This window comes from Pterocles gutturalis, unplaced genomic scaffold (assembly GCF_000699245.1).
Source record: "Pterocles gutturalis isolate BGI_N339 unplaced genomic scaffold, ASM69924v1 scaffold39332, whole genome shotgun sequence".
NCBI lineage: Eukaryota > Metazoa > Chordata > Aves > Pterocliformes > Pteroclidae > Pterocles > Pterocles gutturalis.
Window position 1 is genome coordinate 8,152 of NW_010116807.1, and position 27,573 is coordinate 35,724.

The 27,573-nt window shown below is 36.6% G+C and overlaps 1 protein-coding gene across 1 annotated transcript; it reads right to left on the bottom strand.

The window, feature by feature from the left end:
• Positions 1-27,553, bottom strand: IFIH1 (interferon induced with helicase C domain 1). The gene is made up of 16 exons (XM_010075616.1): positions 27,092-27,553; positions 25,148-25,304; positions 22,730-22,894; positions 17,436-17,516; positions 13,818-14,038; positions 12,774-12,984; positions 9,518-9,735; positions 7,972-8,088; positions 7,430-7,553; positions 7,107-7,340; positions 4,812-5,068; positions 3,204-3,353; positions 2,360-2,521; positions 1,843-2,033; positions 295-388; positions 1-183 (listed from the first exon to the last, which is right to left on the bottom strand). The coding sequence occupies exons 1-16, from the start codon at positions 27,539-27,541 to the stop codon at positions 1-3; spliced, it is 3,015 nt and encodes a 1,004-aa protein (XP_010073918.1). The 5' UTR covers positions 27,542-27,553.
• Between the last annotated feature and the right edge of the window lie 20 nt (positions 27,554-27,573).

Genomic DNA, 27,573 nt, shown 5'->3' on the forward strand with positions numbered 1-27,573 from the left:
TTAATCTTCATCACTTGAAGGACAATGAGCTGCATAATCAAAACTAGGGAACCTGACAGGCAGTTCTCCCCATTTCTTAAAAATTTGCTTTGTTGTTTTCTTGTCTTCAAACACAACCACAAAATTTCTAATCTTAAGACAAGGAAGGTCAAGACCTCGGTGAACCATCATATTTCCCCAAGCCTGCAAGTAAAAGAAAATTATGTTTCAGATAAAAAAAGACAAGATCAGCAGACAGAAATAAATACAGACAACAACAACAACATAGAAGTATGCAAATAAGTTGTTCCTCACTTGTCCACAATCTTTACATATAATTTCCCCATTTGTCTGGTAATCGGCATGCTTATCTTGCAGCGTCTTATTTTCTCTTGTATGGTAAAGGCTTCTGAAAAACAGTCAGACAGCATACATCAGAATACATTGGTCATTCAATGCTACATACAGATTTAAACACACAGTGACTACAATTGCTGAAGTCAGATATGAAACCTAGAAGGCTGTAAACTCCGACTGCTGTGCAGATTCAGGAGTTGGAGAAAATGCAAGATCATATCTCATGCTCTAAATAATAGTGAACTACAAGTGTGCTTCATGCCTCCTTTCATAGTATTTCAGGAGCTGCATCCTGCCTCACACATCTTACAGTAGGAGCAGCAGGCTCTCTGTTGTAACAAGGGATAGATCTAGCTTGGTTTTTTTCAGGTGCCATAGAGCTGTGAAAGAAATAATACCTGAAAGTTAGAGGATTTATTTTTATTCCCTGTAGTCCACCCTTACACCTTAACAGGATCATTTAGTTCTGACTATCCAGAGCTGCAGAGTATGTGCACATTTTTACACTGTTTAGTTGAGTGAGTACTTGATCTTGAGGGTTACTATTAGCCTGCATACATGGGCTATAAAAATTATTACTTTGTAGTTTGAATTGACTGATAACATGCTGACAAGACAATTTCACAGTAAATCAGATTAATGTTTATGGCTGCAGTTCAATTTTAATTTTTTCAACATATGGGTACTTATTTCTCGTAACTCTTCAAAAAGTCTTTACAAATTATACCAATGATATGTCTCAAAGAAACAAGAACTATGGAAGGCAGTGACTTGGTAGATGATGCCTGTTATATAATTAGCAAAGCATGACTGATCCGTAATGTACAATACCTATTACAAATTTACTGTAGTAAGCAAATGCAATTAAAGTTGAATTAAAACATTTTCTTGGACACTTGATTTTCATTATAAGTGGGAAGAGAAAGTCACCTCCTGACACTATGGCACTGAAAAGTTAAACACAGTTTAACATAAATGTTTACCAAACTAGATGGCATCTCTTGCAATGGAGGTAAGAAGGAGCAAGAACACTGGGAGAACTAAAAGGGATGCATCACCAGAATGAACATGCTCTAAATATACAATTGTCAATGCCCAGGCTCATTGCCAGTATGTTGTTTGAGTCATTTGAGTCGGTAGTCATAGTCAAACTCTCATCCTGGGTCTGTTACTGGTGTAAGTATATTGGTAACTGGCATTCATCTTCGGTTACAGTTACACTGTGGCATACATACCATATTATATAGTAAATGACTTAGTTAATATTACCACAGAAGCTGTATCTTTTTCCAAAGTTTCAAACTCGTCACTTTGAAATCAGAGGTAAGAACCAGCATTTCCTTCAAACTCATTAACTGTAAACTGCATAGAGCCTAGGACTTGACAACATTGGAATAATCTTTTTTCATTCCTCACAGGACCTAGAGGGTTAAAGGCCCATACAGCTCTTCTGAACAGAAAATCTGTTTCTGCCTGAAAGAGATAAAGTAGGTCACGAACACTTACTGGAAATCTTTTTTCACACTGACATGATGCATGTTTTCAATAACTTGTATGTCTTCTCCAGAACATATCAACTTGTGGCAATTTTTGCATAGGAATGTTATTAGTGAAGGATTTTTCTTGTATGTCTTGTGCTGATCTCTCTTTGCCTTCATTTGTTTTTCCACTATACTTTGCAACTGGAAATTCTGAATCTAGAAACAGATCAGTAAGAGCACTGTAATGTTCTCATGGAATGATAGTTATAGTTTTCTTTTTCAGTTATTTTACTGAGTTTACTTACAATATGACTTCTAGTCAATTTCCCTGACTTGTGTGCTTCCCCCCTTACCAACAGAAAAACAGACTTTTCTAAAGGCCCAGAAAACATAGATTATAAAACAAATATTGGCAGAAGGATTCAAGGCCATATTTAATAACTAATATTAAGTTTTCTTCCTCTATGTAGATTTCAAATAGAAAGTATTTCTTATAGTATAAATCAGTCTTTAAAGGGCAAGTGCAGAGTTGCAGTAAATACCTTCTTTAAATAGTCTTCCTGGGGCATCTTCTGGACACGCTGAATGGCCTTATACATCATATTCTCACGGAAAATATTAACATCTTCACGTTCAACAGCTCTTGAGCCACTCGAAGCCACAAGTGCATAGGTGCTCTCATCAGCTCGAGCTCGACCACGAGCCTACAATTTGCAAGGAATACAGCATAAACAACACAATGTTCCCTACAACATCGCACAACATTTTTTCCTAGTTTTGTAATGGAGGACATGTACTGTTCCTTACGCAGTGTCCCCAAAGAGCATTTTTTTCCACTTAAGTCAGACAGATAAAGAATCAGCAAATAACACATACTGTTTCTGCATTATCAAAGATACCTGTGAAAACAGTACTCAGGAGATTTGTGATTAGCATATTTTGCAAAGCAGAAACTGTATTTTGTCACCAAAAAAAAAAGCAGCATGCATTTAAATATATAAATGTTTGTGTTCACAAATTAAGTAAGGACATGGACAAACTGGTATTCTGATATGCAATTATCTCTTTTTAGCTGTTGATGGTACAAATGTCTTTTATACCCACCAGTGTGCTGATCATATTCTCATACCTTTTCTGTTAAAAGAGCTTACTGTTTGTGCAGAGCTTTAAATGGATGTTATACCATTACACATGGAGGCAAATTTTACACTGCATGCAAACTGAGGATGGTGACTGGAAATGAACCTTGTTGCAAGAGCATTTTCTCTTTGAGCATGCAAGTATTTCAAAATTATCTCCAAACTCCAGGTATATGATTCACCATTTGCATACTCCAAACAAAAAAGCACTTTTAAAGAATAAGTTATATATGCAATAAACTCATACCTGCACCATAGCAATTTCATTGGTGACCAGGCCATAGCGAATAACGATGTTACACTCTTTAATGTCTAGGCCCTCTTCAGCTACAGTAGTAGCAATAAGTAAATTTACATTTCCACCTCGGAATTTATCAATAACTTCCCTTTGCTCATTCTGTAAATTAAAAAAATAAATAAATCAGTATATTAACTTTCAGTATTAGTTTCTGTCATCAGTTCCTTCTAATTAAGAGGCTTAAAGAGTTACAGTCTCATTTGAGAGTCGAGTGCCAAACATCAAGTGGCTTCAACAATTGCATTTAAGCATCTTTCAAGATCACAAACAGGAATTCCCATTGAATATAACAGGTGTTCAGCACCTTTTTTGAGGGAGGAGGGAGCAGAAGCCAATCTTTTTAATGTAATCAAGCTAGGAACTTTGTAGCCCACTTCATAGGCACTAGGGGTTTTGCTAATATAGTTCTATCATTTTCAAATTCTTCAAGTAGTTATTCAGAGTTTCTGGATTTCTACCACTTCAGTAATTTCAGCTTAAACTTCAGCACTTTCAAGTCAAGTTCCAAAGCACTTGAAATTCCCTATAATAAATGGGGACCACAACTTTGGTGATCTGGAGAGCACATACCAATGATACACTTAAAAAGTAAAGCATCCAAAACATGGACGTCTGAATAAGTTGTATGTTTCAAACAAGTTTGAGTAGACAGAAAGAAACTTCATATTTGCTATATTCAGTTTCAGAATGTAGAAGCTATTGTTTTGTTTGTGCAATGTGGTGCATAGATTAAATATCCAATTTTCACAGAAAACAAGCAACTTTTGGAGAGAACAAGTCCCTATGTTTTTTTTGAAACTGAGCGCAGCTGAAGGAAGTGGACTCTGCCCAGCAGTGAACCGCACCATTTTTGCTTAAATGCTGAAGTGGCAATTTTATGGCGAGTAAAAAGAACAGAAGAGAGGTTTTATGATACTGAAGTACTTTGTTTTGAAAATGTTTAATTTGGAGGTATAAATTATCAGAGAGATGTTCTGCATGAAGTCAACACAATCATGTAAGACTGACTGTTGAGTGATCAACGGTGATATTTTCATTGTGAATATTGGCAAATTCTTTCAATGATTATGCATCAGTATGAAGCATGCATATAAATTGGTATAAGTTGATTAAGCAATAATAGCAGAAAAAGACACGAATAATCAACATTGTAATTTTATTTTTCAATTCAGCAACTAAGGTATAATTTGAATTACTGCTTCTCGATAAGTATAAACTCATTTATGTATCTCATTTTTACTGTTGCCCTTTTGTTCACTTTTTCTTCCTGTGCTTCACTACAACTTGTGTCCCTTCTGACTGTATACTCCTCTAGGAAACAGCTGCCTGTTACTCCTATTGCCATAGAATCCAAAACCAAAAAAAGCTTGTTTCTTGTGGAAATAAAATTATTCTGATACTGTTATTCACCTATTCTGCAGCTTTTGAATTTAAGTTGCTGGCAGGTATGAAACCAGAACTCTGGGCTTCAAACTTCAGTCTGTTATTCTAGTACTAAAACAAGCTATTTTTGCAAATCATGTATAAGATTTTAATGCTGTAGTGCATAGTTTGTACCTGAGTCATGGGTTTCATTTCACTGTTATGTCCAGCACCAATAAGATAATGGGCCTTAATTCCCACTTCTTCAAATTTTGGGTTGTCCTTAATCCACTGGAATAGAGCAAATGCACTTAGCCGCGTCTTTGTGAAAATAATTCCTCTAGGTTCCTCAGTCTTCGTGAACTCCTCCATTAAAGTGTTTCGCAACTGTATTAGCTTCTCATTTTCATATTCTGGCTTTCTAGCCAACTCTTTCAGCTGTTTTTTTTTTGCTTTAAAAATAGCAGACATAAATTAAGAAAAAGTAACCATGTTAAGTAACAGTTCTAGAAAAAAAACAAAGCAAAGAGCAACTTTCTCTATAATTCTGCCTGTATTGCCAATTCACATCCAGTCTTGAAGAGCTTTGGCATACCAATTATTTTTCAAGTGAGTTTAGTCATTAAAAACACACTAATCAATCAAAAGAAATCACCATTAAGTTTTTAACATACACTTTGCCTATATTTCATGGTGAGAATAAGCAAAAGACAAAACCTCTGCCTACACGCCAGAAGTAGTACAGTTAAGTGCACTGTACGAAAGAGCTAAATCACAGCTTACAATATTTGCAAAACACTTTTAAATTAACGGAAAAGGTTTTACAAGGAGAAACATGAATATGCACAGCCCTCAAAGCTGATAATGGTTTTATAAATTTAGACATAAGATGTCCTTGGAACATTCATTAAAGTAGGAATCCTCACTAGAAATGTGCAATGTCATAGACACTAGGATGGGTGCATTGTTATTAGTATTGCAGCTTTTAAAGACATTTCAATACACTCAGTGAAATGTTACATGAATTACTCTCTTTGGCAGGTGCTGTTGGCCAGGACCAGGAAGGATTCATCATGTGTTTTAATTTTTAAAATACTTCTAACTTTTAAAAGCATACGTCATTGTCAGGTGATCATGCAAACACAATAATAGTGCCTTAAGGTGGGTGCCTTGTGTGCTAAGATATTACAGTCACTCTGCTGTCATCACCCCATGCAGATTATTGCACTGCACCTCATCCAATGCAATGGTATCACAAACTACTACACCACTTAGGCAGTGGCTTTCTGACTACAATCTTATTCATATTTTAGAATGTAATCAAACATATGCAAATACATACAAGAAGTAGGTAGATGTAACAAACACCCACAATTTCCCCCCCTTAGTTAAACCTACACTAAGGGCTGCAGTGAGTTTATCAGCCAAAGATGAACTCTGCTTTTAAAAGTTGAAAAGAGAAATTTTAGATTTTCCTCCATTATTCCTGGCACATTCAGTGGTAAAAATAAAAACAAGTTGGAATATAATTTATTTTTCAATATTAGGTTCTTTGAACTTAATTTACAGTGGAAATGAAAGCAATCTAGACAATTCAGTTTCATTTTTCAGCTAGTTTAACTTTTTGGTTCTCAGCAACAGGTCAATACTAAGATTCTAAATAAGGGGGCATAAAGACAGGTCTGAAGGGTCATTACAAAACATGATGATTTATCTAATCTAATCTATTTTTCTAAAAGTTTTTTTAACATTTCCTGAATTTCTTAACACAGCATTTTAAATTTGTAGTTCATAGGATGCATGAAGTTGGGATACATGCCGCATTAAAATTTATTTTCCTTTGCACCGCCCAGGAGCCATAGGGAATGGGAACAAACTTGTCCATCTCTTCTTCACTGTAAAGGCAGTAAGGGAAAAAACGGGCAAAAAAGATCAGCGTGTCAAGGACTGAATGAATCCTAGTTCCAAGGTAAGTGATCTGAAAAAATGTCAACTAACTTTGGTCTTTGCAATTTAATCCTCTCTTTAATTCTCTAATTGCTCTTTACCTGAAATTTACTCAAGGTCATCGCTCTCATCTCCGAGCATAAACTTACTTTGGCACAAAGGATTGGTTAATTTCATTACTTTTGTATTCCATTTACTCAAATTTTTGCTTCTCAAGAGTGTATACTGGAATATACATTCTACGTATCTATCAGAGTGTCCTCAGGGACGCTTCATTGGAGAAAAGCAGAAAACAGTTTTAACTTATTATCAGCAAAAAGAAAGTCCTCCTGGGCCTATGTTGAAGAACTTCTACTACATGTTGGGACATGATCACATTATGATGTTGTTTAATGTGCTCCATACTTTCTGAAGTGGGACACCTTGATACTGTCATAATAAACAACATGGCAATCTCTAGGTCGTCATAATTAACGGTTCCAAGCAAATCATGTTAGTGCATAATCTATGTATTTCAAATATCACAATGTATTTCAAACTTACCATTAAATAAACCTATTAGAAATTCATCTGTTTCATCCTGTTTTGATACTTCTGGTTCATCATCATCATTATCATCACTCCTTACTGTCTTCTTACTTTTCTCCTCCTTATAAAAGTCATTTAGGTGGTTGTACGCGTCCACCATTCGGATGGTGTCATTTATCTGTAGAGCATCATTGTATTTCTTCAAGTGTTCTGCACAGACACGTTCCTTGCGTTTTTCTTCTTTTGCAGCTAAAAGTGAACAAAAAATACAAAACCATGCTTGTGTATAGAATAACCCCAAAAAATCCAAAGCTGGGATATTTTTGCTATGCAGTTACCTTTTCTCTCTTCTCTAATCACCCACTGTTCATATGGCTGAGTTCCAAACTCAGATTTTGGGTAAAGCTGGCAATAGTTTTGGATGTCTTTCATGATCTCAGTAATTTTCTCTCTGAATGGATCCTAGAAGGAAATTGATTACCAAAGTAAGCAACCATCTTCTGGCAACAAAAACATTGGCTAGTACTACATTGATTAATTTTTTAAAATGTTAAACCTTAAAATAAAACAAGTAAGGTTGCTAAGTGCATTTAGAATTATGTAAATAAATAGCTCAGAATATTGCAAAAATTACATTGTAAAATAACATTTTTTTAGTGACTATAATGCCACCCCAATACAAACATTTCAACTATGCTTCTGAAGGTCTTTTGAGCAGATACCTCAAAGCAGCATATAAATACACACATATTCAAATTAGCGCTATGGATCACAATAAATCTATAGAAAAAAGAGCATTAGCCAGAAGTTTTTGATTCCATAGAACACACTTTTAAAGGACATTATAACTTTAACACTGACTTGTTTGAAAAAAACATACCCTTCTTTTGTCATCAGCAATCACAGTTTTCTTAAATGGTTCCTTCACCTGATTCTTCAGTTGGGAGGCATGCTCTTCAACAGTCATGATTCTACATGCATCAAGATTGGCACAGATCTGGGAGAAAACAGAATGTTATTTCTTTTAACATTTAATGAGTTATTCCACATAAAAACTGAATTAATGCAACAGAGCTTGTCATTTAGATATTGGGTTTTATGTAACTCTATTTTCTTCTTACAAAAATTGGATACAGACACTATCAGCATAAAAAGGCTCTAGTCTTTGAAAACCATTTGAGACAAGCTGAACAAGTTACTTTTTAGGCCAGAAGTGATCCTTGCACACAGGAAAAACCTTGGAGATCAGGGTGCAAGACAGGTATTTTGAAAAGGAAAATATAACATTGATACTTTGGAAGAGTAGATTTTGGAGCACAAAACAAATTAACAAAAACAATGGTGAAACAGAAAAAAGAAAATAAGGAGTAATTATAAAAGTAAGAGCTGGTCAGGAGAGTAGAAAATAATTTCAAATTATCTTTCTTGGAACAGGAAGAGATAGAGAAAATTTCAGTGCTAAATTGCATGACTGAACCGGGCTTTTCTGCTTTTGATCTCTTCCAAGAAGAAAACATGTACATTTCTGTCATTAAGTCTAAAGTAATAAGGAGAAACCTTAAAACTTATGAGCAGAGAAAACCGGAAAGGAAGTCTAGCAGGCAATCTTTTTAATGTCTTCAGCAGTAGTTATCTATTTGAGCTTTCATATTCGGATTACATTTCTTTAGATACAAAACCCAGCAACGTATCATTAAGATTTCAGACCTGATGCAAAGGAATTCTCTGCTTTTTCCATTACCAGAAAGTCTCAAAATACCTTGCAATTCTAGCTACTTCCAACACAGCATAAAAGCTTCTTGCAGGCCTCACCTATTCAATTATCACATTCTGTTCTTTGCAATTTGCTAGTCAGGAGTTTTCACTGGAGTACTGGGCTAAATTCTACTTCTGTATTACTGATGTAAATCGATTGAATTTCAAATAAAATAGAGTTTCTTTAAGTACAGAATTTAACCAATTATCTCCAGTCAGGTGTTGTTGCAACTACACAACACTCGCCTTTCAATGAGTAACTCTAACTGCTACAAAGAAAAACTTGTATGCTACCTGTATCTCACAAGTGGTTTCTGGTAAAGTACTCAACTTTGTTTTTCACTTTCCTGGATCCACATTTTTATTAACTATAAAACCTCATTATTTTGTGGATTTCTTGCCTCTGTTCTTAACTTGAGAATTGTTTTCAAGTCAGACAATCTTTCTGCTTCCCTTTTCAGTAACCCTACTTCCCTGTAAAGTAATCTTTATTTGTACATGGACTTCCATTAATTTGCAGTGTGTCAATTTGCTGAATGGCTGTGAGCTGAACTCCCATGTACACACACAAAAAAAAAATCAGATTATGTATTTGGAGCCCAACACTGACTTTAAAAGTTATGAACAAGACAATATCTCTGTGATGGTTTGCAAGTGTGAAGGCTATTTACTTTCAGAATATGTTCTTCAGCTTTTGCGTAGGATGTTGCACCTCCTACACCAGGTGAGGCTGTAAGTCCCAAAATCTGAGGCTGTGGGATCAGTGGTTTGTTTTCTTTTGCCAGCTTCCTGTTCTTCATCTTCTCTTTTAAGTAACGTCGCATTATATTGTTGTAGACACCTTCCTTTTGAGTATGATGACACTCATCAATAATGATGAGTGAAAAATCTGAAAAAAAAGAAAAAGACCCCTAAAATTATTTTCTTTCAATATAGAATTTGTGTGACTAAATCTTCTTCCAGGTAAAGACACCATTGAAGAGAACCTGTTAGTTTGTTTGAGCCCTAACGTATTAGGAAATTCGTAGTCCTGGAGGAAGACGTGGATGGAAGCTGTATATATTTAATGGACTTTGGAATCTTTGCTGCAGTCCTGATGTGTCAAGAAGTTTTACATTTCATGTAACATAAAAAGCTTCTCTATTTCTGCAAAACCAATAAGATGGTAAAAAGAATTTCAGAGGGATATTTTTAATAACCAGTGGTAAGAACATATCACAGTTTAACTCAATCCTATCTTTTATATCCATAACTGTATCTGAAAAACTACATACTGTTTATGAGAAGATACATAACACATTAGAAGTCTTTCAGATATTCCAGAAAGGCCTGCCCAGATTAAAATATGCTTCCATTTTATAGCAACACAGATATTTCCTCCCTATTCGTGTCCAATTAAAAGATTTATATTACTTTATGAATGTGTCACTGGAAAGAACAAACAGATGGTGGGAGCACTAGCAATCATCTCTCTTTTGTAGAGGAGGAAGCTGATGAAGATTCAGACAGGTATTACGTGCTTTTTAGTCATATCATATTTACATACAATAAGTGAAGCATTATACGATACAGAAAAGATTATTTTTTGTTTTACATTTCTTACAAACATAGAAAACATATCTTTAACCTATCTGCATATGCAGCCAGTGACATACATTTCAAGGTTCTGATTTGAAAGACTCATGAACATTTCTCTGTTTCTCTAACAGAAAAACTGGTTTATGGAGCTCTCACTCTTCCCATAGCTGGCCAATAGCTCTTTAATTTGACATTGTTTCCTACAGTTCAACAAATGTTTGGGTAAATGACTGTAGAACAGATTACTGAAATGATCATGTGTTAAACTCTTCTTTTTTTTCCCCTTTATTTTTTTTAATCTAGACCATTTCCATGTTCTTGTTTACACATTAGCATCCTTAAATTGTTGCATCACTACAAATGAGTTTGCAACAACTGGCAGCAGAAGATGGAAACTAACAGAGAGCTAGAACACTCTCAGCTGGCCTTTCTGCTGGAGAAAATATCATGTAACTGTCTCTGCAGAACCTGAAGAAAGGTGGAAACTGAACAGGGGAGATTTTATTTAAAGGCTAAACTGAAGACTACCTCTATGAAAACAAACTAATACTCCATGTCACTGGAGAAATTTGATTGTCTTCACATATGAGGTTCAGGAAGCCAGCTTGAACTGGAGTGATATGGTTTCAAACCTAAATTTCTATTTATTTCTAAGAGTTCTATATATCACAAGACTTCAGGCAGTTTCTCAGTTATTTTGTCAACATGAAATTACTCCTTTTGATTTTGACCATCATCTCAGTAATGCATATTCCTATCATTATTCCTGAAAAACCTAAACCACTAGAAGAGATGTTCTTCTACTAAGGAAGTAATACACAGCTTTTAGAAAGTCCACACAGTGACATCAGCCCTTGGTAAAGAGGGTAAACATTTGGTAAAATGCAATTAAGAGTCCCCTCCATTTCACTGAGGCTGGAATTCCATGTTGCATGCAATGCAGACCTCTATGGAAACAGATGAAAAAACTATTAACTGAAATTAGGATTAAAAACCTTGTAACTAATTAGGATTACTTATATAGGCTGTGAATTAACCAAGTCATAGCCATAAAAATGGAGCTGGCTCTGTTCAGGCTTGCTTAGCTTTGATCCAACTGAACTTACTAGCACAGGTGTAATAGCAAGCAAACAAACACGGCCCTGTTTACAGGGCCACCTCAGTTCTGGAAAAAAACATAGTTTCTTATGAAGGAAACTTTGCAAGGTGTGAAACTCATTCAGAAAACCACTTAATTACTACAAGCCGGTTGGGACTCAGCCCAATTCTAATCAGATCAGCAGTTCCTGCAGAAATGTTCAGGTACCTCTATACAGCATTCCCAAATGATTAAGGTTTAGGAAGGTGCAGTGGAAAGGTATAAGAAAATCTCCAGTACCCTGCCTAGGTTAATATAAAGGCATCCTGAAGGGGTGGAGGCAATTCTGAGGTACCCAAGCGGCCCTTTGCGAGTTGGTTTGGATCAAGCAGTACTCCAGTCAGTACTAGGCACTGATAGACACAGACTGACCCCTCAGGTTTCTCTGCTATCTCTGTTAACACCCAGACAAGTACTTCTTTTATCTCAGATCCATTATTTTAAATATCATTGCTCCCGCCTCAGCAACATCCTGCCATCTGAAAAAGAGTTGACTGCGTGCAGATAGAGGGAGAAGTTAATATCTCACAGAAGAGGGTCACTGCAGCCCAAGTCCTGGAGCCAAAGTCATGGGCTGTTCCATTATTTGTACAGCACTGGCAGATACTACCATTTCCTTTCTGATTTCATTCATAGATATCTGCCGCTTTAGTATTCTGGGCAAACAATTTTACCTCATCTCATATCTTTTGTTTTCTTCAACTTCCTTCATCTGCCAACTTCTGAGAAATATATTTTTAACTAACTGTATGTCTGTGCATTAGCAAAATAGTAAGAATTTAAAGAATACAATTTTTATAACAGATTGGCTTTTACGTTTCAGTGTATTTCTCAAACTAACAACTACATTTCAGTTTTTATAATTTTTTTCTCATCCTGTGTGTGGCTTCTATGTGCTATGACTCAATGCTCTACCAAGCTTGGAAAGTGGAACCAGTATGGCAGCATTTGCATAAAGTTGTGCTTGACCTACATAAAATGGGAAGCATTAACAAATATTTAGTGCAAATGAACTGTAAGAGTTAAATTTGGCTTGAAAAAAGGCCATGCTCGTTAACCAAGATCTGGTTCTGACTCTCCGCTTGCATTGATAAAACCAGTCACCTGAAAAAATATGAACTACTGAATGTGACACATTCTTACTCTGCAATTTTCCAGAACAGAGACATACTTTAAGCCCTTCTGCAAAAATTTCAGAATTAAAAACTTGCCTGATAAGTGGACACCTTCTTCATCTTCTTCAGCTGCCTTTAACAGTGAATTCTCAAGGATCTGTGCTGTACTGATGATGACATCATTTTTTCTGACAACTTCAGGAAATGAGATTTTCAGCTGAGAATCACCACTTAAACCAATAACATGATACCAACGCTTCAGGAATGGATTAAACTCCTTTCGTAAATGCTGTTCTACCAATGGTACCTGAATCAAAGTTTCCAAAGAATTCAAACCAGAGCATACATAGGATTAAAAATACCTGCCTGTTTGGCAGAAATGTTAAGTGAACATCCCCTTTGACCAAAATATACTTTTCTAAAAAAAACAAACATCCCCTTAATCACTGCAGTGTAGGATTAAAAAAACCCCCCACCAAACACAGAAACCCAATCACTAAAAATCCCCAAACCAACCCCTCCCCTCCAACTGCTCCTACAAAACCTTTTTGCCCCAAGAACTTTGGCTTAACTGTGCCTTAGAAAGAACAAACAAACCATGCCTGCTCTGTCTCTTTAACTGAGCTTATAACATGCTACCAATTTTATTCTTATAGAAGGATATGGATATCTTTTATTATTTTAATAAAATTCTGAAATGTATTTCTATATTTTACTATTACACAAGAAGATTATATTACATGTGCTAAATTTAACAGTAAAAATTACAGCACTTACCAGAAAATCTGACAGAATATTCACTTACTGTGAGACTCATTAGGTGGCCCTCATTACCAAATCCAAACACAAAATGTGAAAAATATTTTTATTTTTTAAAATGTGATTTTATTTCTATTCATTCTAACATGAAGTTGTACTTTTTCCTTATAATGTAATTATTAGGGCACATCTAAATTTGCACTTGCACAGGGGTAAACTAAAATAATTCATGCTTGCACCATGATGATGGTGAAATGGAGATGACAGTCTAGAGCTGTATGTCTTTAAACATAGCTACATCTGGAGAAGCTGAGAAATGTGTTTATATTCATTTTACAATGAAATTAAAAATACTCTTTTTTAAAAAATGGACCAACATACCTTATTAACAAGTACGATAACTTTTCCAGGCTCTGATGCTCTTTTCTTCTTATCCAAGTGATCTTTCGTAATGTAAACAGCCACTCTAGTTTTACCACTGCCTGTAGGGAGACATATTATAATATTGTCCCCATTCAGTGCTGGCTTTGCCACTTCCATCTGGTAATCTCTCAGGATCAGATCCGGCTCAGGTGAAGCTCTGCTCTCCACTTCATCGTCATCTAAGGGTACAAAGAAATATCCATATCAAACAGGAGTTATAGAACATTTATCAGAATATTGAACAAATGTCAAAGGGAAAAATATTCATTTACTATCAGAAGTATCTTCTGAATAAATAGATACAGGGCATAACAGCAGAGGCAGTGCTGCTCTGTGGAGCTGTGCAACTCTGGATCAGAACTGCTTACATCCAGTCACCAACCAGGGTAGGTGGAATAAGCCACAGTATGTCTTCGCCCATCAATGTTGATGTGACTACTGTTATGTATGAATTCAAATGATGCAGTTCAGTAGCACTGGGACCAACAAAGGTGGAGTTCAGAGATGCCATATTTATAATCTAGCCATTCCTATATTAAGTTCTCTTTCATCAGTATTGTAATTGATTTAGTTGCAAGTGAGCTACCTTTTTAAAGACTTCCTAGAGGATGAAAAAAAGGATGGAGCCATAGAAAGAAAGAGAGATAGGAGCCACTTAAGAAATGATGAAGGGAGTTATAAAGATCAAATAGATAAGAAAATCCAATTGCCCATATAAGATAGAGCTAACTGCAGAATGTATTACACCTATTCACGGTAGATTGCACTGCTTCCAGACTGATTCATACATAATGCAATCAAGCTGTTCATTAAAAAGCCATATACACTGGCTACCCAAAGGCCAAAACCTTCCTTCTATCGTATAAAATGCAATGGCAGGGAGTTCAGATCTATGGCTCACAGGCGAAAGAAACAACATTCAAAAGCTGAAAATGGAAAAATCCTGTTGCGTTATTTCAAGCAGTAAGAAAAGCATATCAAGTCTCGAGTTTACATATATTTAGGACATCAGAAATTAGATATACTAATATATCAGAAGTATTTCTTTCAATAGAGTTTTGGGCTTTTTTTTCCCCCACAAATATGTTTAAATCACCCTCCAAGCATTAACCATCTTCAGTGAAGAAAAGGCACAAATTCATTCTACTAGACAAAAATGAGAGGAAAACCCCTACAATTTTATTTCCCGATGATGTCAATAAATGAAGAATCATGAGCATTTTATTATCGCTAATACATTACACACAAAATAAGTGTAGTTTGCTAGTATCCCTGATTCCATTAAATAAAAATAAACTAAGAAAAAGTAATGAAGCTTGCTAAAATACTGCTGATGGAAACATCAAAATGCCATTCTTAAGTGTTTTTTGCTTGTTTTGCCTTTTAGTGTGAGTGCAGTACTACCTGGAACACAGGGAAATTCACACCAGAGAGTACTTGCTGTTATTTATCTGACTTCTACTACTCTCTTTTGAGGAAGAACATTATTTGCTTTCTGGTTGGCTAAATTCAATAGCTCAATCATATTGAAACTAGCACTTTATCACCCATCTGTTTGGTTAAATTTCAGTTCCTTGACATCCTCAATTAACTGTCCAGGCCTAAAAAATATTTAACTTAGCTCTCTCCTAGCTTCCTCAGCCCCTGTTTTAGACAAAGGCTAATACAGGAATCTTTTCATAGGATATGATTCCATTAAAGAATTTTCATCATGCACAGTATAACTTTAAGGAAGTTGTCTGCCTTTGTACAAAATTCAAGTGATTTGCTGCTCTAGGCTAGAAAAACATGATATTTATTCTTCTATTGTCCTAATTCCACAATTTTTCTTAAACATAAAATGATCCTTGCACAGAAAACTGCAACTAAATACGCGTAATTCTTTGCATTAAAATCCAAATCATGTCAGTGGATTAAGACACTATCCAAACATCTCTTAATACAACAGCCTTACTGAAAAACTTCAAATTATAAAATCCATGAATATCACAAAGTCCATCTGTATCTCCTTAGCTTTTTCCTCATAGTTGCTCTCACTGAGTTTACTAGGCATGACTAAAAAACACAAATATTAAAAAAAACATTTTAACTAGTTGTTTTTAAAGCCCACATGTAAACAGCACAAATAGCAAGTAAACATTGGAAAAAAATCTATTCTGCATTCTTCACATAACAGTAGTGATTTATTTTTTTCTGCTAGACTACTGGACATAGTCAATGCCCAATTTACTTAACGGGTGATTTTTCAGGAATCTTAAAGGATCAGGCCATACACATATGTGCTGCCACATACCAGTAGCCTGTATCAGCCTGACCAACTGATAAAGTGTGACTGTCCACAGAACAGAGAAGTTTCTGTACCCGGACATTTAATGTAACACAGTGAGTAAAAAAATACAGTGTGACTGATGAGTCACTTCAATTGACGCAGAAGTGCAAAGTATATTCTTCAGACTTAGCAATGCACAGACTAAAACGCTAGCTATAGGGTAGCAACCTGAGATATCCTGAATTTTCTGTGTACCTACAAAATACATGGATTTTAACATTCTAAAAGCTTGAAACTATTTTAAAAGTATTTATAGTAAACACTTTGCAGGCGTATGATACATAACATTTACATAGGCTTTGCAATCTAATACTAGCTTATTAGGCAGAGGTGGCATGAAAGGTACCCAGATTGTTTCTAGCCCTTGCGCAAGACACAGTCCCAGTGCAAACTTTATAAAGGCTAGATTCCAAAAGGTAACTGCTTCCCCTTGAATTCTGCATAGGCGAACACATGCTGTTCACCATGGTGGACAGCTACAAATTTGTTCTGCCTGAGATCTAAGATTAAAAAAAAAAAAAAAAAAAGGAAAAATATTGGGATGTCTTTACAACAGCAGTGTTTAATTGGGCTCAAAGTATACATATATAGCAAGTTCATATCTGCCTGCAAAGAATTATGTAAACACAGTCCAATATTTAGTTTAAAACTACATTTAGAACTTGCACATATGTTTAAATGTGAAATTTGGAAAGGTCTTCAGATAGTAACCTCCATTGATTAGGTTGCTTTTACAAATCAGGCTACTAAACTACTTAGGTCCAAAATGGACGTTCTTTACTGTTCTGCAGGTACCCCAGAAATGCTTCTCCTCACCCTTAGATGCCTCTAAAGCATGTCATATTCCCTCTCACTTACCCTATGCAAGGGCCAGGTACAATATAGCTCTGCTGTGAGGGCAGAAGTAGCACATATATGTGGCAGTACTATGAATATCTGTACAGACGAGTGCACTGGATGACTTCTGGAAGTCCTTTCCAGCCTATGTGATTCTATCATTCTCCATCACTGATCATTTTGTATGATGACAATGTCTAGAGACCTATTTAGATGACCTCAGTAAATCAAGCCTTTTGGGGCTGGGTCTTAAGTCCAGACCCATTAAAATGGCATTTCCAACAAAATAAGATGGAGTCTGGCACCTAAATACTGTGAACTAGAGTTCACAGTGAAAGCCTTCCATTGATTTTTGTGCTTACTCTCCAGAGCTTATTTTGCAATGACTAAATAACAGAAGGGAAACATACCTGACTCACTGGTTGTGCAGCTCTGTCCCAGGTTTTCATTCAAGTTACTGACACTTCCATCTCCTATGGAGACATCTGACTCTAAATGAAAAACACAAACAAACGTAGTATAGTATATTTGCTATACAAATATAAGAAGCAAAAGCATATTGTTCGCCCTCTCCCTAACTTGTTAAAATAGGCTAGACAAGTGTCTGGCAGGGATTGCTGAGATATAATTTCCTTTATTAAGTTTTTCCTTGACTAAAGAAAAAACTGTGAACAATATAATTCATTTTCTTATGGAAGAAAATATGGAGTAGAAGATGAAAATCCAAAACATAGCAGAGGTAAGGCAATGTGGGTCATGATTTATTGTTGTCAGGTATCTGTGTTCTGTTTGCTTGAAAGCAAGGGTCCAGACATGACTGTCTGCATGGTGTCCTCTAGTTCTATTTTACTGTATGTTTCCAGAGGGGTGAAGAGCCAAAAAACCAAAAACAAACAAAAAACCCCACGTTGGTCTACTGGATACACAGCACTGCTGGCAAACTGAAAACATTCTTTGTTACTCCCTGTAAGCCATATGAGTTATATCTGTAGTAATCTGTAGTACAAGCAAATCAAAACCAGAACTGTGGTTTTATTTTTAAGGGTTTCTTTATGTAATGTGAGAAGAATAAACGATAGTTCCCAGGTAAATAAAATCAGAGAGGAATTATTAAATCTTCCAAACTGTTTGGGAGTAAAAGCTGAGATCGACAATCCCATTACACCCAACAGAACACTTGGACTCTGCCACAGAAATCTGGCAAGTTTACTGTTGATATTCTAATGTTAAGATCTCCCTCTGCTGGGAAATCAATGTATTACACTGACTTTTTTTTTTTTTTTCAGTCACAAGTGTAACTTCTATAGCTAGATTTCACTCAGTCTTTTAATATCTAAAGAGATACACAGTTTTTCTGGAAAAATCTGCTGCAGACAGCACTCTGCAGCTAAGCCCAGAGTGTGCTTAACAAATCAGTCAGAATAATAGCATTGACCTAGGTTTTGCTTAATTAGTTAGTGAATTTGTGTCCTATCAAGTTTTTCATAGTTTTTTCCAGTGAATATCCCATTATGGTCCATATCCATAGTTTCCCCAACAAATAATTCATAATGAAAAATAGATGCTGTGAATGAGAGTTTAGAACTGAACGAAAGTTACAGTGCCTTAGAATGATACTCCTGAAATATAAACTACAAAATGGTAGGTGAGGTGGAAATTCAACCTAGTCTGTGTTCAGTAAAAATACTTCGACTTCCTTTATGCAAGTTTTGCTCTCCTTGAATGAATAACAGAACGAAGACTGCTATTTTACAGAAAAAGTATAATACAGACAACTTAAACGAATTTACCTTAGCTACCACTAGGAATCAGGTATTTGTTTCAATCTTTATTTTCCGTTTTTCTAACATAGCTATGAAAAGTGATGAACACATTTGTCTTGCTGTTCTATACTTTTAATAATTTATTCCATACAGACCTCAGAATCTGATACAACTATGAATCACCACCATTTGTGGGAAGTGTTATGATGGCCAAGGGCACTACAGGCTTTAAGCACCTAAATTAAGTCTCCTAGCAATCCATGCAATCAACAGAAAGGCACATAAAAATATATATTCACAGCAGAAGCCTGATTTATATAAAATTTCCCTATTATTATATAATAGCATGCATTTAATATCACATTGAACAACAGCATTGTCTGTAAAAAAAGAAAACCTCACCAGTTTCCTGTTCACCTCATCCATGTTCAAAGACCTGTGACAAACTATTAAGTAGCATTAGCAGGAATTCCAACTATGAAGATGACACTGCAATCTCTAGCTTTCATTTTCTAGGAACCCATGCGGATCGGAAAGAGATGACAAAATTAACTACGTGCCTATTCCATGCGCTCTCCTATCTAAAATGACCTACTGAAAGATGTATATGCAGCAGCGAATATGCATTCACAAATTGTTTTGTACATAATTATCTGAATTACAATGTGGAGAATGCAATACAAAATAATCTCTCAACAGAAAATCTCAGTGGTAAGGTGAAACGCAAAATACTTGTCTTCCAAATGAAGGGTGAATTGAATAATGTTCTCCTTTTTTAAATGTGGCAACATTCTTGAATTATTTTAGAATAAAATAAAAAAGCCTTTCCAAAAATGAAGATAAAAGAGCTAATATTCTAACAGCTGTTTTCACCACTTTATCACTAGTCTTCCCTTACACTGCTACTTGCGCATTGTACTGCAGCATATTCCATATAAAGACTTTAAGTCACTTTGAACTGACTAATAACTATCTATAAATACAATGGAATGCAACGAAAAAGAAAAAGAATTTATGCAATATTTAATTAAAGTCTTTCTTTCCTGTCTTGTGCTATATTATGTCATAGAATAAGTTTCAAACACTGGTAAATATAAACGAAGGACTAAAAATATAAACAGGCTATTAAAATTGGTCCTACTTTTATATTAATGGGAAATTTTTCTAATCTGAAGCATTAAGGGACATTTAGTAAAACACTACTGTAATCTCCAGTTAATTTCAGTGTTCAACTTTTTTCTTTTTAATGGAACAGGCTTTGAAAAACAGAGCTGCTGTTTATTTAAATTATTGTTTATATGGTTGATATTCTAACAGCTGTTTTCACCACTTTAACTAACTGTAGCCTTAATCCAAGTGTTTCACTTCTGACCTTGCAAACTTACTGCTTACTGTGTAATTTTTTTTTTTGCGTGTGCAGTTTCTTATCTGTGTTTTTGCATGCACAATTTCTCTCTAATTTTCTCTTAGGCTAACCAATCTATTTCTACTTTTTCTTTATGACCCTACTGGCCTCATACCTTCTGACTCCCTCTATCTCAGCTACTCCAATAAAAGGATCAGAGGAGGCTTTAGATACAATGCAAACTGCAGTCATTTCAAGTGACTTGAAAAAGCTCCTTTCTCCTTGAATTTTGTCCTTTGCAATACATGAAGGAATGGTGGGAGTGTACTGAAAAACTGACAACACCTGACAGCACCAAACTGCAAATTAGGTGGGTTCCCTGCCTACTTAGAAGTAGAATCTGGGCTCCAGTTGTATTTTCAGCTGCCTGGTCTAAAAATACAGTCTTATAAGATCATGTGAAAGAATGGAAATGTAAAAAGACTTGAGTGCAGTTAAGTCCGTGTGTACAAGTGCATAAAGATGAAAGCCTACAGCACTTCAAGATGGCTGAACGTGAGCCAGTTCCTCTACAGCCATCTTCATGCAGCACTGTCTCCTGGCAGCCCTTGTTACATTGCACCTACCCTGCTGGTTTAGTTCAACTCAGAAGTGCACACTTACAATGAATCTGTCCATTGCCCTCACTTAAACAACTTTGGTTTATATCACAGAGCTGGTATGGATCAGAAGAAATTAACTCCTGTCAGCTGAAACTGTCAGCTGATGTGTTCTAGCCACTTGCAGGCATACAGTCCACACTAGACTGAAGTCAATCTGAAACAAACTGCCAGAATTCATGTAGTATGTACACCCTTAGCACCACTTCACTCAGCAGAACTGCTTACTGCTCAAACTCCTAAAAACCACTATTAATTTCAGTACAGTTCAGTGCTGAGGAGACTAGTTTTCATCCTAAACTTAGCTTGTAGTAGGCTAGTTAATAGCTCATAGATGTGGTTGTCTGTAACGCTCAACCTGACAAGAGTCGGGTAAAAGATCAGGCTAACAGCAATAAAACCTGCCCTCGGTGAGGCTACAATTAAGAGCCTTAGCCTTGCCCTGAAAGGATCCTAACTAAGACTGAAGATAACTGTCTCATCCATTCTGAATCATCACTAAATATCTGGCACCTCTTTATACTGCCAAATTATGTTCTAATCCAGGAAAACCAAGTCGGTATTTTTGCCATAGTTAATAATTCACTACTTGCTACAAAACATTGTGATACGCTGTTAATATTATGCTAAATGAGAAATAGCCTACTACTGTTGTACACTGAAAGGCTGCAGTTTTCAGAGCCATTTTTTTTTTATTTATTGATGTTCGATAAAAAAAGAAAAGCAGCCTTAGCTGTCTTACTCCTTCTGCTGAGTAAGCCCATTAAAACATTTTCAGGAAGGATTTATCTCAGTTGTAGCTACTGTTTGAGCTCCATCTGAACTAGTAACACATACGAATGGTTCCTTAATCATACAACATACGTTTGAATCATTGGTTCCCAGCTATGCCTGGGAATTGTTGCTGGTAATTACTGTTGCTCATAATCAACTTCCAAGGCACATTTTTAGAAGTGGATCCATGTGAACAACAGGACACAACACTTCCTAAAAATCTGTACAAAAAATGTACTTCTGGGCATGGGATGTGACAAAAGTGGTTTGATGATCTGTAAATATAAGACCTTAAAATAAACAGAAAAATTACTTGATGGACAGCACTAAAGGACTTACCAAAACCAAAAATGTTTTCATGTATAGTATTACCAGACTTCTAGAAAGAAGTACTTAATACAGCTGCAGTTACAGTGGTACAGGAACATTCCTCTTGATCCTCCCTTTATCAACATTGGCAGGAACTGTCAATGTAAACCTAATGTTCTAATTGGATCGTATAAACCTACCATGAATGGGTTTGAAATAAACTATTAATTTAAAAATCTTTTTAATTAACAATATTAACTATGTTTGAAAATGACTCATTTCTTCACACAGTAAATTAAAAAATAATAATACAAAGTTGTTAAAAGTGCCACGCAAGAAGAAAGGAAGATAGTTAACACTGCTCAATTATAAGAAAACAAAGCAGCCCATAGCAGACAAAACATTATCACCACAACCAGGATACAGAAAATGTCAACATGAAGGCTGCACATAGTGTACTACGGGTTTTTTTGGTCATGTCCTCCTAAGCCATTCTGTGCAATGGTCCTCCTAAGCCATTCTGGCAAATGGTTTCTGAACCAGCTCTTACCTTTCAGATTAATTAGTTCAAGTATGACAACATATTCTTGTCCTAGAGCAACTCTTTGAACTGAAGCAAACAAATTTGTAGATCTGACCCTTAAAATTGCTATTGCTGTTAATTCTTAGGAGGAAATGGAATTTACTGCTTCCAAAAAAATAATGTTACTTTTTCCATTCATTCCTCGACAGTACTATATGTTCCTGAATTTTTGAGCACAATGGGACCTAATCCACCAAGAATGTTCTCTCAGTTATTTGTAGTTACTAAAGTTTAACAGGTACCAACACAAAATACCAGTTAGTAGACATACCTGAAACTACAGAATTCTTTCCAATAGATGCTTCCAATACACTGTTCTCATTGCTGAAACCATCATTCACATTTTCTTCATTCACTACAGCATATCCTGGTTGGCCTGTAACTTCTGTTTCTCCGTTTGTACTGTTCTTCATCCCATTTTGTCTATTCTCTGTTCCTACAAAATAAATAGAAATTCTACAGCACTATAAAACAATTACCTTCTTTTAGTGTGGAGATCAGAAACCAGAACTAACCTGTATTCATCCTGCACATAACAACATATCATATGGTCTTGGTTTTGACTTAAACATTACAGTTTCGAATTTTGATATTTTTATAAATATTTATTAAGAAAGTTGTTGGTCATAAATCTCAAATTATCTGTGGTCACTATAAAGATCTGAACATTTGTGGACTAGACCATGTTTCCTACCTTCTCAATTCCATTGGTCCCGTAAGCTCATAAATGGATGTACTTTACAGCAGGACTTCAAAACTTGCCCATAAAACAGAAAACCTGAGCGAGCTTTCATGAAATGTTTCCCTCCTTCCTCTTCTTTGTCTTATTTCAACTAGGGAAATAATTTCTTTTTGACTTCTCTGTTCTTTTATTTTTATCAGACTCATATAGAAATAGGCATGCTCCAAAGGCAAAAAACAGTGTTCAAATAATTATAAACATTTTTTTTACTAAAACTGAGTAAGACTGCATTCCAGGGTTTTCCAGATTTGGAACTCAATTACTCTGCAATTAGAAATTAAATTTAAAGAAATCAATACATTTAATTTATTTCAAGATTTATTTTTTATAAAGTTCTCAATTTCTGTGTTTAGGTGTCTGCTAATACCAATGTATTTTACCGTAACAAATCATTGAGGATCAACCTGGAGTGATAAAATGTAGTAAGACTTCTCCTTCCAAGGTACCCAATGAACCTGTTCTTAGTGTTTCCTGTGTATGACCTTATATCAGTGAATGCTACAGCAATCACACATGTTACATACCTACACATGTACAGGACTGGGTACACAGAAAACTTCTCATCCTCTGCTAAGAGCAACACAATTTATGCTTTAAATATTAATCTGTACAGTTTATTTTAGGGCCTGCATTGCCCAAGATTACTGAGAAGCTGTGGAATAAATGCATTCATTTGGTATTGCATCAAATAACTGAATTAAAATTAAGTTTTACCCTATGTGGTCTGCAGTATTATGAAAATTCAGAAATGCAAAATTTGAAAAGAATTGAAAATAAAAATACAAAAGGTATTTTCATAATTTGCATATTTGCTAAACATTCATTACTTTCTTTACCTTACTGATAGCAAAGTAATGAAAAAAAGAACTTAAGCCTGACAAAGCTGCAACACAAGATGAAAATTAGGACCAGAGTAGCTGCTGAGCTATTCCCAGCATCTGACTTTCACTCAGAACTATCTTCTGAGGATCTAACTTGGTTGGTCTTGTCCTGCAGACTGGAACACTCAACCACCTTTGAACTACATGCTCAAATATGGCAGCTGTTTATCTGTGTCTGGCAGGAGACAGGTTGATTCCTGTCCTCAACTGGAAGAGACACGTTCACACCCCTATTATCCCAATCTTAATGCATTGTCCCATATGCAGAGACTAAAAGCACACACACATAGTTCTGGTGAACTCCTCAAGTGAGAAGGCTGAAGGTGACAAATGGGAAATCTGTTAAAAAACTTTAGTCTTGAAAATCCTACAAAATATATGTGGAGGCCAGTGAAAAATGAGGGATAGTGTACTTGGGGGGTGCTTCCTTTTTCATATTTTAGAATCCAGGGGAGCACTGGGATAATTTTACAATATCATAATCATTGTACAAGAATAAAAAGTGGGTGCCAAAAACCTATAACTCTCTTAGTTTCATTTCTGTAAATAATCTCTTTACTAGTTTGTTCTATTATTTATAGTAAATTTTATACAATGTCTTGAGACTTATGAATGTTTTATCCCCAAGGAGACATGCAGTGCACTTTAAAATGCTGCATATGTTTGTAAACCATTCCATAAAGAAAACACTAATCTTTGTGTTGAAGAAAAAAACCAGAAAAGGTTTGTTTTGTTCGTTCAAATTAATCTTCAGAATATTTTTTATGAATTATTATAAAAACAACACATTGAAAACCCATGGGTTATAAAAGGTAAGGATTCAGTTCAATCACAACTACATATATATTACTGTAATTCTGATATTGCTTAATAAGGATTTGTAGTGTTTAAGAATCTATTGAATAAGCTGTTAAATAACTTGATTTTTGAAATCCCTGGATAACTGAAAGCATTAGTCTCAGTGTCACAGTTAAATCAATAGGGTGAGAAACCTGCACTGTTTCCTCAGTACAAAAAAGAGATATTAAAAAATCATACATCAGTTCTAGTGAAATAAGATTATTACCTCCTGTATTTCCACTCAAATCATCTGCAAGGCCTCCATGTTGGGTTTCACGCAGAGCAACCAAAAAAGGAGAGAACCAATCTTTCTTCTGCACTATTCTGCTCAGTAGCTCCCTTGCACCATCTCTGTTCCCACGATTTTCAGTAACAGTGCGGATCTGGTGAAAATTAAAAAACAAAACAAACCCCAACAGCTCTGAGACAGACTTTGGAAATGGTTCAGGGAAGTTAGTAAGAATGGTACAGGTACAAAAGCATTTCCCTGTCATCGTTAAAACATACTTAAAGATATAAAGTGCGCCTGACACTCATCAGAAGAGACTTACTGCAGTTTTGTCCAACCTCATGTTTATCCCATATGGTTTCAGGTAGCATACATAAAACTTATGAGACCTGAAATTTAATTGGTAGCACTGCACAATGGTTATAATAATAACCACTATATAATAATTACTATTATTGTGGAATAATAATTGGTGTTCACACTGCTTTAGGGAATAGTCAACCACGATTAAGGAGAAGTAATATCATACAGCTTTTCAGAGCTCAGACTTGATCTGTAACATGATTTCATACATAAAATGGAACATTTCCCTTCTTAAACTCTGGCTTCATCAATTCCCACTTAAAGATACAACAGCTAAGCCTCTAGAAGGTGGCTGCTGCCCTCAAAGAAGCTAAGGAAAAGTGTCCCAAGGCTGTCATGAGCAGAACTTGACATGTGATCATATGAGGAACAAAATGACCGTCCCAAAAGTGAAGCAGCCCAGGACGGGTGTTTAGTCCTCAAGGGCAATTTTCACGAGGCTTGAGAATCACCCATTCTGATATGCAAGCAAACAGGCAGGCATAGCAGTGGGAACCCCTTACTGAGACTGAATATTAAGACGAAGCGCATGGGGAGTAGGAGTAGGGAGAGGTTAATAAAAAGGAATACAGACGTGCATTAAGAAAGCCTAGGCACTACTGGAGCTGAAACTGACAGGACTGTGAAGGGTAATGAAGGGCTTAATGGAAATACCAGCAGCAAAAAGATGACCTGGGGGGAACATGTGGACCCATTATCAGGGAATGGAGCTGGTAACCTTCTAAAAGACCCTGCCTCAGCCTGTGGTGTTACCATGCTTGGCTCCCCAGCCCTTTGGGTGTAGCTGGCCCTTACTGCTACCTGACAGTCACGAGACAAAATTACACATGTGACTGTCATTTAACAGAGGGAGCATTAAACTATGTAAAAAGTGGATGCAAAAGCTCAGTGTGCAAATATGATGTAGTTCCACCCTTAGTTTGCCAGTTTTCCCCTCGTTACTATGGCAAGTATTATTTTAATTTCTTCTACTAGCACTGTTTCAGGGTATCCATTTTTTGGTGTTGCAAGTAAGTTTTACACTAGTCCAGGCAAGTCATTCTTAGCCAAACAGAGAAAACACTGGCAAATGTTTTCATCAAACACTAGCTCTTTCTTGTCAAACTGCTATTTCTGCTCAGCTTCACTTTCTAGTACGATACTCCTTGGCGCATGTCAAAAAGGGGGAGGGAAGTTCTTGCCTTATTTTTAGTTATTAGGACTTCACACGCTACTACTTCCTGGTATGGTTCAGGGGCCAGAAGACACTTAATGATCTTCTGAGCCTAAGGTCTGTGGCAAAATCATAAGTAGCAGTAAAGCCACCCGTATACCTTCCACCTAGACACCGACTTAGCCTAACCCTCTGTTCATGGCATTTTCTTTCCCTGGTTCTTAGCTGTCATCCTATTGCAACAGTCTTCACTGGCTTACTTGGAGCACTATTTCCGTTCTCCCTCAACTTTGGGTACTGCCCTTTCATTTTCTGCACTTAGAAGGTCATTTCTGGTTGTGGCATCCTATCTGCCCCACAGCTCCTGGGGGTTGCCACTGTCTGTGGCACTGCCTGGTGTCCAGTCTCGCAGCCAGGCCACTTACCCGATCCAGGTCCTCCTCCTGGAAAATGTCCATCTGCAGGCATTTCTCGGCCACCTGCATGGCCTGCATTTTATCCACCAGTGTGCTGTGGAGCAGCTGCACCAAGTGCACGCAGAGGTCGTGGTCCGCCTCCTCGGCTGGTGAGGGCAGCTGGCTGAGGCTGGGGTTCAGGTAGCAAGCGGCCAGGCTGCAGCCACCGTGTTCCAGGGCCTGCAGGAACTCGTGGAACCAGCCGCACCCGCGAGGCCCCCTCTCCACGGCCCGCAGCAGCTCCTCCGCCCCCTCCACATCGCCCCGCTGCAGGGCGGCCGTCCGCACCTTCTCCTTGTCCTCTGCGCTCAGCGAGGGGAGCTGGTCCAGCACCGGCTGCACCCGGATGAACTGCTTCAGCCGCGGCCTGAAGCAGGAGATCAAGTAGAGGAAGCACTCGTCTCGGGAATCCTCTGCCATCGCCGCACTGGCGGCGCCCAGGGCTCCGGGAC

Coding starts and splice junctions, on each gene's coding strand:
- IFIH1 (XM_010075616.1), bottom strand. CDS start 27,541: ATGGCAGAGGATTCCCGAGACGAGTGCTTCCTCTACTTGATCTCCTGC. Junction 12,985..13,817: donor TTATCGTACTTGTTAATAAG/GTATGTTGGTCC, acceptor ACTTTGATTCAG/GTACCATTGGTAGAACAGCA. Junction 5,069..7,106: donor TCTAATAGGTTTATTTAATG/GTAAGTTTGAAA, acceptor CTATTTTTAAAG/CAAAAAAAAAACAGCTGAAA.